This window comes from Staurois parvus, unplaced genomic scaffold, assembly GCF_062004578.1.
Source record: "Staurois parvus isolate SC_StPar_1 unplaced genomic scaffold, SC_StPar_1.0 ptg000172l, whole genome shotgun sequence".
NCBI classification, from domain to species: domain Eukaryota; kingdom Metazoa; phylum Chordata; class Amphibia; order Anura; family Ranidae; genus Staurois; species Staurois parvus.
In genome coordinates, this window is record NW_028317968.1 from 4,831,792 (window position 1) to 4,844,399 (window position 12,608).

A 12,608-nucleotide genomic window follows, 5' to 3' on the forward strand; every position below is an offset into this window, starting at 1 on the left:
TGGCAGAAAATGTGTTATGTGACTTTCTAATATAATAACAGAGATGCTGTGAATACACATTACACGTTTACATAGGTTTCATAAATTAGGTTCTAGGCTCAGTCTGGCCTCTTATCCACTATGAGACTTGATTATGTAAACCAGCTTTCTATTAGACTCTATTCTAAAGAAAAATGTAATTTCATAAGCTTTAAGGGAGCTTGGCAGGGGTGGGGTTGGGGGTGGACCTGGGCAAGGTTGGGTGGGGCAACTGGTGGAGAGTAAGGTTTGTGCCTGGCTAGTAGGTCTAGAATCGAAATTTTAAGCCCAGTAGTATAACTACAGACAATTCAGACCCAATGTGCATGTATAACAGGTCCAATTAACATGTTTCATACTGATCCTGGGTTGCTGGGCCAGTATTCTCTTTACAGGGCTGATAGTGCTTCTGCTAGTGAGCAAAATGTGCATGGGATAGTATGGACCATGATTTGGTGAGCACAGAAACAATAACAACATTGCATTAATAGACCAGGCTTGCTCTCTGGGACATTTATCATTTAAACTCTTGCCAACCACGTAACTCATATTTAAAATAGCAGGATGGCTTGACATTAACTCCCACTTGCCGCACATATGCGTCCATGGCGATCAAAGTTTCTGTGCTGACAGCATGCACACTGCGCGCTTTGAGCACAATAACTGAGCTGTTGCAGACAGCGCCTGGTATCTGTTTATGAACAGAAGCTGGCCAGACAGGCTCCGACTCATGTGACCACTGTGACAGAGAATTACAGTAATCCGGCGGGAAGTCTGTCCTGCCTCTCAGCGTTAAGACCCAGTTAAAGGGCCACCAGGAGAGGATGGGAAAGGGTTGTACAACTCAGTAGAAAACTACCCAACCAAACATAATAATATGATTTATAGAGAAGCAAGCTAGGGATACAGTGTGGACATTCATATGGGAAATTCCAGTAAAAGATCAGTCTCTACAATGTACAAAGAAAAACATCTACAAAATACTAACTGCCCTTTACTTAACCTCAGACAGATGCTGTAAAATCAAGTTTTTCATTTCCAACAACAGCTATAGGTTCAAGGACATGGGCTCACTGTTCTACATTTAGTGGACCTTTCCAATAATACAGTTAGGTTTCATGCTGAAGTATTACACCATAAAAAGCAAACATTTATCATAGTGCAGCTTACCAATACATAAATGTCATGGTAACAATTGTTTCATTTTTAGGATTATTTTCCTTTATCTAGCCAGTAAGGCTGGCCATACATTATACAATTTTCTTGAGATTTTTGGTTTAGATTTACCAAAAACCATATAATAGGAGGTCAATCCTAACAACACTTTCAATTGTATCCAATTAGGCAGGCTCTTGCACTACATAGTTGAAGGTAAATCTAAAGGAAATTGGGCAGAAATTGGACAGAAAATTGTATAGTGTATGGCCAGCCTAATGCAGGCCATAGATGGGGAGAAAACCGGACGATTTTTCCTTAAATCAGTCGTTCTATCGGCTAACGTTACCAGGAACGGTAAAAAAAATTGGCCGATTTTCAACCCGTCTACACCAAAAAGTGTCCCTGCAGAGAGCTCCGCTATTTCTTTGACAGTTCTTTGACATTTATAGCGGCTGCAACATTGTATCTATTTGTATCCATTTCAGATACAGATGTTTTTATTTGGAAACAAATAGATACATTGTTGCAGCCACTATAAATGTCAAACAACTGTCAAAGAAATTGCGGAGCTCTCTGCAAGGACACTTTTTGCGGACTGGAATTCTTCTTCTTATTCATCTTCCTCTTCTTCTTCCTCTTGCAGGTCACTGTTCATGCGCAGATATTTTATCGGTAAAAAGATCGGCCGATTTGCCCATCATTGCCGCCAAAATCGGCCGCATTTTTTCAAACTTTACTGATAAAAAAAATCTGCCAAAATACCGAAAAACGGCTGACCTAATAACCCACTAACGATCCGAAAATCAGCCGATTTTATTTTCGACTGAAAAATCGGCCGATTTTCGACCCATCTATGACCTGCATGAGTTTGTTGTTTTTCAACAGAATAAGCTGCCCTGCAGATCTAGTCAGTTACAGCACTGAGAAAAACACTGACAGGGGTGCTTACAAAGTTCAGTTTTTATGTGATTATGTAAAACCCTAAACTCTGAAGGAACAAAACTGTTTGCTGTAACTGCTTATAAAGTGTTAGCCGGAGTTTGGCTTCAAATGTGTTAGCTCTAAATCTCCCAGAAAATAGAACACTGACAATGCTGCTGTCCAAAAGTGTCTGCTGTTCTTTCATCCAGAGTGTAGGCACCCTAAGTGCCTGTACACATAGATTGCTGAGACTGGTGTTCGTCTGCACTGGAGGAATGCCAGTCACTACTAGAGCACAGAGAAAACATGTGTCCACACTGTATTGCAGCCAGGAGCTGCGATAAAATGCAGACAGGCTTCATTTTATCTCAGCACACACAAAGTCACTGCATGTCACAGTACAGCAGCATCGCACTGCTGTACAGTTACATGAGTGAAGTGTCACTTTTGTGCACTTCAAATAAGGTTTGTAAAAAAAGCAGCTATGTGATTCAGTAAAGTGCGCATCACTCCACCCCCTGCTGTTGGCCCACTGCAATCAGAACGGAGTGTTGCACACAAATAGTGCAAACTGGCCCTAGAGGCGGATACTGGCCAGATCACCAGATGAAAAATCCTAAAAACAGAAAACCACCACATCTAATGATTGGTAGGCTGCAAATATATTACATTTGTGTTTTTGGGTTTAACACTGCTTAAAAATACAAATATAGAACTCAGCATAAACCTTCCTCTCGACTTATTAACCAAACATCTTAGACCTTCCTCAAATTCTCTCTCTAAAAAGAGAAAACAATAGATAGCCATATTCTGTCAGACCTTGGCACCTACATTTTATAATCTATATATATATACCACTCCATCCCGCACAGCTATCTCCTCCTGTGCCACCATCCCCTCCCTCCTAGATTGTAAGCTCGAAAAAGCAGGGCCCTCAATCCCCTCATGTTTTGCATTGTATTGGTATTGTTCTGTCCCTCTTTGTAATGTACAGCGCTGAGCAAACTATTGGCGCTTTATAAATACTGTATAATAATAATAATAATAATAATAATATATAAAAGAATAAAGAAGATGGATTGCACCATCTATGTTCAGGCACTATCTAGAGTCAGAATCTGCTTTCAAGGTTGAGAAGCTGTTTTATATACGGCACAATCATATAAGTCTGGTTATCTATCCAGGTCTTAGCTCTGTTCACAAATATCTGACACAGATCAGCCCTCTGCTTCAGTCTCTCAACTTCTGACTTGCCCAAAAATTCAATGTTGTGTTCTGATCTCTGGTGTATGGGTCTGAGGAAATGCTTCTTCTTGTCTGCAGCAGACCGATGACATCATCCGAAACTAGACAAAGTCATTTCACTGGAGCTGTAGGGCTGGTATCAAAAATTTGCAGCTGGCAATTCCCTGTTAAGCAGAAGTGATTTAAATGGCTGGATGCCACTTTCCTGAGCTCTCCCGTCCGATTGGGGAGCTTGGAACTGATCCAACCGGCGCCATCTGCAGAAATGAACAGAGAAAGAGGAACTGACGTTGTTCCTCCCTCTCTGTGACCCCAGAAACCAGACGTGAAGAGGATTTGTCCCTTCCGGTTAAGGTTCTTTGTTTACCTGGCTATTAGCAGCCAGGAAAGCAGCCGATCAGACCGATCTGTGTCTTATCGACTGCATTGGAGGCCAGAGAAAAGATCGGGGTGCAAGACCCCTCTTTATGTTATTCATCCCTTGTGATAGCAATAAAGTTGACTTAAAAAAAATAAAAAGGACAGTGTAAAAAAAAAAAAAAAAAGTTTTTAATAAAACGAGAAAAAAAAATGTAAAGTGCCCCTGTGGCTCCATGCTCATGCACAAATGCAAACGCATACATAAGTCCCGCGCGCATATGGAAACAGCGATCGCACCACACATTGCTGTGAACGTCAGAACAAAAGAAATTATTTTACACAGATCTTCTGTGTAACTCTAAACTAGAAACCTGTAAAGGCATTTAAAGCGTCGCCTGCGGAGATTTTTAGGTACTGTAGTTTGGTGCTATTCCACGGGTGTATGCAGTTTTAAAGCATAATATGTTTAGGTATCTGATGGGAAATTGCATATTTTCTTATTAATGTTGACCTCAAAAATTTCTAATAATCTTAAATGACTTCAGGCCATAGGAATTTAATTGTAAACTGACCATATGGACAAGCCAGCCCACTAATCTCCTTTCAGGAATGTGTGATTACAAACTGACCAAGACCTTAAAAGGTCATATTGTTGCTTACAAGAGGAGGTGGCTGATGGCTTTCCATATCTATATACTACAGTTGTAGCTTGCCTTTCAGGAATGGGATTACAAACTGACCAAGACCTTAAAAGGTCATATTGTTGCTTACAAGAGGAGGTGGCTGATGGCTTTCCATATCTATATACTACAGTTGTAGCTTGCCTTTCAGGAATGGGATTACAAACTGACCAAGACCTTAAAAGGTCATATTGTTGCTTACAAGAGGAGTTGGCTGAGGGCTTTCCATAGTCTATATATTAGAGTTGTAGCTTGAAACATTCATTCTCGTGTCAGAGCTGCATTACGCATGCATCTCTGGTCACCTATGCCATGCCATTATGGGGGGACTCCGTGGTGAAGCAGCATGTTTAGTTAAGTTGTTATGTTTTCGAATATCGAATACAACCCCATCATTTTTTGATGATGGCATAACATCATCAAAAAATGGGTATTAAATAGTGTTTGCATTCAATAAAATTCATTACAGGTATTTTTTCCAAAAGAAAAAATGGTGTTTGAAAAACCGCTGTTCAAATACTGCATGATGTAAAAAATTGCAACAACCACCATTTTATTCTCTAGGGCCTCTGCAAAAAAGAGAAATATATAAACTTTTTGGAGGTTCTTAAGTAATTTTCTAGCAAAAAAATTTAGATTTTTACATATATGTGAGAAGTTTCAGAATTGGCCCAGTATTGAAGCAGTTAAGCAGAGAGAGCTCCATAACAGATTGCAAGCTCCACACCACGGCCTGCATTTGATGAATGAAACGTAAAATATAGACCACAGTACGAAGTAACATTTTGTTGGATAGCAGAGATCAGTATCTACTCTCTTATATACATTGCCCCCACCAAGTGTTCACAGTAATCTCTTTTACTCTTTCGGGGGCTTTAAAAGACACTACATGTCTATAGTATGAATAGCACAGGTGTAATAAAGTGACACTTTCTCATTCTTTGTTTCAATATTCTGACTTCTTGTTAAGAAATAAATTCATTGATGAAACACATTATATGGAAAAACAAAGCAAAACAGCAGCACACCTTTCTTGTTTGTGGTAAAATACTTTGAATCTGTCATGGTTGCACGCTTCTTTTATGGACCTGCAGGAAGAAAAAAAGAAAAAAAATGAAGAAATTACTGTACAACACATTAAATGGTTGGAATTATGTATACAGCACACAATACTGAAGGTCCATAGCCTGACAACATCCTAAAATTGGTTTACAACAGGAATGCATTCCTGTGCGATTCACATGTGGTGCTGTGAATGGGCTGACCCACACTGGACTGCACCAAAAGTAGTGCAGGCACCACTTTAAAAAAAAAAAAACATACTGCAACCAGAAGTACCATGCGACCTGTGTTTGGGGTGTTGTTAGCTAAACATTGACACCCACTGCATATCGTAATTGCAATGCATTTAGAATGTAGTGCAGGAAACACGCACAGAACACAGGTTTCTTGCACTACGTTCTGGTGCGAACTGGCACTTATTATCCACTAACCTCTCCCCGGGAGTGAGGAGGGATCCCTTCTATATTCTGATTGTAGATATGGTGCAACAAAGAGCCTCAGAGAGGAAAGACATATTTTTAAAAGCTTCTCAATATAGCAAGCAATGAGGGAAACTGCTTCTCCACAAGCTCTACTTTCCATCACGGCTTGAATTCTGATATGACAATAGACAAACCAAGCAGAAAAAATACACTAAAAACCGGCCGTGACAATCTTATGTCTACAGACATCACACATTACAGCTCAATCCCTAGGACTACTGTAATGATGGGAATACCATGAACCTAATGAAAATGATTTTGTCAGCATAAAAAAACACTATTTCCTTTTAAAATGTACAGTCAGGTCCATAAATATTGGGACATCGACACAATTCTAACATTTTTGGCTCTATACACCACCACTTGTTCTTGGGGCATTTTCCCTTCAGTTTTGTCTTCAGCAAGTGAAATGCATGCTCAATCGGATTCAGGTCAGGTGATTGACTTGGCCATTGCATAACATTCCACTTCTTTCCCTTAAAAAACTCTTTGGTTGCTTTTGCAGTATGCTTTGGGTCATTGTCCATCTGCACTGTGAAGCGGTGTCCAATGAGTTCTGAAGCATTTGGCTGAATATGAGCAGATAATATTGCCCGAAACACTTCAGAATTCATCCTGCTGCTTTTGTCAGCAGTCACATCATCAATAAATACAAGAGAACCAGTTCCATTGGCAGCCATGCATGCCCACGCCATGACACTACCACCACCATGCTTCACTGATGAGGCGGTATGCTTAGGATCATGAGCAGTTCCTTTCCTTCTCCATACTCTTCTCTTCCCATCACTCTGGTACAAGTTGATCTTGGTCTCATCTGTCCATAGGATGTTGTTCCAGAACTGTGAAGGCTTTTTTAGATATCGTTTCGCAAACTCTAATCTGGCCTTCCTGTTTTTGAGGCTCACCAATGGTTTACATCTTGTGGTGAACCCTCTGTATTCACTCTGGTGAAGTCTTCTCTTGATTGTTGACTTTGACACACATACACCTACCTCCTGGAGAGTGTTCTTGATCTGGCCAACTGTTGTGAAGGGTGTTTTCTTCACCAGGGAAAGAATTCTTCGGTCATCCACCACAGTTGTTTTCCGTGGTCTTCCGGGTCTTTTGGTGTTGCTGAGCTCACCGGTGCGTTCCTTCTTTTTAACAATGTTCCAAATAGTTGTTTTGGCCACGCCTAATGTTTTTGCTATCTCTCTGAAGGGTTTGTTTTGTTTTTTCAGCCTAATGATGGCTTGCTTCACTGATAGTGACAGCTCTTTGGATCTCATCTTGAGAGTTGACAGCAACAGATTCCAAATGCAAATAGCGCACTTGAAATGAACTCTGGACCTTTTACCTGCTCATTGTAATTGGGATAATGAGGGAATAACACACACCTGGCCATGGAACAGCTGAGAAGCCAATTGTCCCATTACTTTTGGTCCCTTAACAAGTGGGAGGCACATATGCAAACTGTTGTAATTCCTACACCGTTCACCTCATTTGGATGTAAATACCCTCAAATTAAAGATGACAGTCTGCAGTTAAAGCACATCTTGTTTGTTTCATTTCAAATCCATTGTGGTGGTGTATAGAGCCAAAAAGTTTAGAACTGTGTTGATGTCCCAATATTTATGGACCTGACTGTGTGTGTATCCCTACCTTGTAAAACAACACATTCAGTATAAAATAAAAATGCAAGGAAAAACAATTGTGTATAGATATAAATAAAAATTAAGAATACTTTTTTTTCCCTAAGTGATCACAAGAACTCTGTTCTCAGCTGCTTAAGGGGCTTAGTGAGCTGGAGGTGCAGACTGCAGGGGGTAGTGTGTCAGCAAAAGGCAGAGAAACAGCAGTACACTGATCTTCAGAGTGAAGTACTATGCAGTGTACAAGTCTGACTACTTGACTACAGGCAGGCTGTGCTCCCAAGTAGAATGCAAGGAAAAAAACTGACCACATTCAGATGGATGTGCTTCCATGCCTAGCGTGGTCAGTTTAAGATATGAAAACAACGGGACTAACAGAATCACCAGGAATCTCACACCCAGGAAGCAATGCAAAGAGAACAGGATACATTTTCATACAAGTGCATGGAACAGCAGGCACATATCAGGCACCTTAAGATGAATCCAACACAACAAACACTTTACTCCTGCGATAGGAAAACACTCAGTAGACCCAATAGGAATGTTCTGGAATTTGCACTGCTTGCTGCCCTCAACAGACCGGGGTAGTCCGAATACACTGGATACAAATGGAGAAACAGAAAAAGGGCGCACCGACCTAGTGCATTATCGTTTAAAATAATTCATTAAAGAAACAAAAATAGGTATCATACTCACAATGGACATAACAACACAGGCATGTCAAACTGAACAAGATGTATGATCCAAACAACATCTGAGTCCATACGATGGAACCCTGGATGACCAACTGCCTAACGCGTTTCGAGGACACAACCTCTTCCTCAGAGCCTCCTCGAAACGCGTTAGAGGTTGGTCATATTGTAAATGTCCTTTTATTAAGTCAGCAGTTACAGTATTTGTAGCTGCTGACTTAATTTTTTTGGAAGGGACTGATGATAGTGTTTAAGCTCTACTAACAGCTAGATAGTGCAAGGGCCTTCCCTATCACATAGTTTTGGTAAATCTAAGGCTGTATTCACACTTGAGCGATTTGTAGCTCGCAGCTCCAAAAATGCTCAAACTTAAAAAATCAATAGTTCTCTATGGTGCCTGTTCGTGTGATCAGGTGTGAACAGACACTATAAAGAACAATTGATTTTTTAAGTTTGAGCGTTTTTGGAGGTTCGAACTTCAAATCGCTCAAGTGTGAATGTAGCCTTATGCAGGCCATAGACGGGTCGAAAATTGGGCAATTTTTCGGCCGGAAAAAAAATCAGCCTATTTTCGCACCGTTAGTGGGTTAAGTGGTCAGCCGTTTTTCAGGGTTTTGGCACATTTTTTTTTATCTGTAAAGTTGGAAAAAAAAAAATCGGCCGATTTTTCCGGCAATGATTAGCAAATCGGCCGATCGTTTTACCGATAAAAAATCTGCGCATGAGCTGTGAACTGCAAGATGAAGAAAAAGAAGAAGAAAAAGAAGAATTCCAGTCTGCTATTATATGAAAAGTATTGCGGCTGCAACAATGTATCTATTTGTATCCAAAAAAAACCCACCTGTATCCGAAATGGATACAAATGAATACATTGTTGCAGCCGCAATACTTTTTCATGTCAAATATAATAGCGGAGCTCTCTGCAAGGACAGAAGTAATTAAATGCTGGCTGTAGACGGGACGAAAATCGGCCGATTTTTTTACCATTGGTGGTAACGTCGGCCTATTGAACGAGTGATTTTTTGTTTGTTTTTTCTTTTGTTTTTTTAAACGGCCGGTTTTCGACCCATCTATGGCCTCCATTAGATTGTTTAAAGATTGTATAATCAGATTGTAATGATGGCTGTTCAAGTAATGTTCTGATTGAACAATTCTTCACAGAATCTGATAATATGACCAAATCTATAAATGATAAAAAAGATACATACTGTGTCCAGGGGCGGACTGACCATTTGGAAACTCGGGCACTGCCCGAGGGCCCAGGGTCAGTAGGGGGCCCCATGAGATGCCCCTGGTACCTTTTTTCATAGGCTTTTTTGAGTTTGGGCAAGGACACAAGGACCCCATGATTCCCTATTGCCCGGGGGCCCCATGAGTTGTCAGTCTGCCCCTGACTGTGTCTTCAATTGCATGCAAAACAGATCAATTTCACCTAAATTATTCTAATCAGTGGGGATGGAAAAGTACATTGATCATCAGCAAGTAGACAATATGAATGTTAAAGAGGGGCAAAGGAGAAAGCTTATACTCACCTGATCCTTCATTACACCATAAAATGGCACTCCCCCACGGTCCAGTGGTGGACTGTTCCTGCTCTATGGAGTTTGCTCTGGGCCTGATGATAACTGGAACAGCCCACAACTCAAGACTGCCGGAATGCGGGGATGCTGTACCAGCAGGGCCAGTGCTTCTACTAGGCAGCGCCTAATGCGCACTGCCACCTAGGGGCACCTTGGCGCAGCACAAGCTGGCACTCTCTGTGTGGGACGCCACCATGTCATGAATGATCATTCAGCTGCGGGGAGGGGCGGCAGAAAAAAGGCCAGAGAAAGATGCCGGGTGTCTGTGGCCAGTCTGGGTCGGCTGAGTTGCCGCTTCTTCCAGGGCTGCCTGCTGTCACAGCATTTTATCTCCCCCATTGCCTGAGGAATTCCTGCCTGGGATGTGTCAGAGCTATCTTATGGAACTTATTTTTGCAAATTAGAATTTTTTTTTAGCAGTTTCATGTTTTGTTAAATTAATATTTTTTACTGTTTATTTTCTTTTTTCTTTTTTTGGGGGGGGGCAAGTAGCCAGTCTTACCTAGGGCACAAAATAGTCTAGCACCAGCCCTGCATACCAGATTTGTGCTGGGAGGATGAAAGGATTAGGTAAATAAATCTCCTTTCTCCTCTCTCCTAGATAAAAACAAGCAGTTATCCTGTGCAATGCAGGCATGGACCCAGAGCATGGGAAAACTTTTTTTACCCTTTAAATGAGCTTTCAAGAATATGTAAACCCAACATTTCATATTCCTGATTTATACCTGCTGTACCTTATACTTGTAGGAAACGGTATCCTGTTCTCTTTGTATTGCTTCCTTTGTGTGAAATCCCTGATGTTCCTGCCAGTCCCTCTACTTTCCTATTAAAGACTGACTATACTAGGCATGAGAGCGCAGCGTGGTTGGTTTTCTGGCTGTGCTGGGAACTCTGTGTACTCTCCTCCAATGGTCAAGTGGTGACCTCACCCTGCACAGCCATTCACTGGGAAGATCAATGAGCTGTTGTTTCTCCTCTCCAAGCTCTTATGAGCTGTTGTTTCTCCTCTCCAAGCTCTTATGCAACTGAGAACAGAGAAAATGTAATCACATGCAGAAAAAGGGGAAAATTCTATTTAGAATGTTATTAATAGCTATACACAAGTGTTTTGCCTTTAACTTCTATTTTAAATTAAATGGACTGCTTTACAAGGTGAGGGTTTACATATACTTTAAGTGTATAAAACATCAATCTTTTTGATCCTCCAGTCATTTTTTTCCCCTCCTAAACAGTAACTGATCGACTATATGATTCTATGTAAAATCGTTCTGTGCAATGTCACCATAACGTGTATGGTGGCCCTTTGTCCTTCTACCAATACAATCCTTTTCAATGAAAGCAATTATTTATGGATCATGCAATGAGTTTCTACAATGGTGGACATACATACTTCACTATAGGATCAATAGATGGTTCCCGATAGCTATAATTGATCTATAGTTGCCAAATCGATCCACATGCATTGGGGATGCAGATTTTGATTGATAATAGGAAAATGTGACTACAAGTTATCGATTGCATCTCAGTTCCTACCGTGCATTCTCATAACCTGACCGACTGCCGTACAATCGAATTCATAAGCAAAGCATCCCAGCTCTGCCCATTGGCGATTTATAATTTTCTGCTCAGTTTGATCAAATCTGATCTACAAAGCGTCTCAATTGATGCAAAGGGAAGTTTTACCTTTTTGATTGATCGTAGATTTGTCTGACTGATCAGATAAAATCAAAGCGTGAATGACCACTATTAGACATACCAAAAAACCATCCATGGTTGATCTTTTTTATCCTGCAGTCATTTTTTTCCCTCCTAAACAGTAACTGATCGACTATATGATCCTATGTAAAATCATTCTGTGTAATGTCACCAGAACGTGTATGGTGGCCCTTTGTCCTTCTACCAATACAATCCTTTTCCTTTTCAATGAAAGCAATTATTTATGAACCATGCAATGAGTTTCTACAATGGTGGACATACATACTTCAATATAGGATCGATTTTCCAATAGATGGTTCCGATAGCTATAATTGATCTATAGTTGCCAAATCGATCCACGTGCATTGGGGATGCAGATTTTGATTGATAATAGGAAGATGTGACTACAAATTATCGATTGCAGCTCAGTTCCTACCGTGCATTCTCATAACCTGACCAACTGCCATACAATCGAATTCATAAGCAAAGTATCCCAGCTCTGCCCATTGGCGATTTATAATTTTCTGCTCAGTTTGATCAAATCTGATCTACAAAGCGTCTCAATTGATGCAAAGGGAAGTTTTACCTTTTTGATTGCTTGTGGATTGGTCTGACTGATCAGATAAAATCAAATCTTGAATGGCCACCATTAGACATACCAAAGCACCATCCAATGACAACCCATTTCTAGTCAGCACTAGGGAGCCATGACTGCTGAGTGTGTAGGGCTAGTATAGGGATCGTTGTGCACACATTGAGCAGGGTATTGGAGTGTACAGCCAGCACATCTGCCTCTTGCTGCAGTAAGCAGGGAACATCTGGGCTGAAGCTTCTCCTCGTTCCAATGGTGAGGAAGGCAAGCTAAGCTCACATCCCTCCCTTCCTCCTACTCACCTGCTGGGACAGCACCGAATCACAGTCGGGATAGAACTGGCAGCCGGAAGCAGACAAGCCCCTGGAGCACAGAACCGACTGCACAGACAGCGGCTCCGGAAACAGCGAGCACCTCACCCAATGCACCCACCTGCGTTCCAAGTACCGGACATACGTCCCAATAATGCGTTCCAAGAGCCGGGCGGAGGTT

General features: G+C 41.2%; 1 protein-coding gene across 2 annotated transcripts in view; it reads right to left on the minus strand.

Annotated features, from left to right (window-relative positions):
* The window catches only part of AP2B1 (adaptor related protein complex 2 subunit beta 1), a 148,455-nt gene extending 135,892 nt beyond the window's left edge, over nt 1-12,563 (minus strand). For both annotated transcript variants that reach the window (XM_089676606.1, XM_089676605.1), the window contains exons 1-2: nt 12,419-12,563; nt 5,411-5,470 (exon numbers count right to left, since the gene is read on the minus strand). In XM_089676606.1, the coding sequence (XP_089532732.1) occupies nt 5,411-5,447 (37 nt within the window). In that variant the 5' untranslated portion in view covers nt 5,448-5,470; nt 12,419-12,563. The remainder of the gene's footprint in view (nt 1-5,410; nt 5,471-12,418) is intronic.
* Between the last annotated feature and the right edge of the window lie 45 nt (nt 12,564-12,608).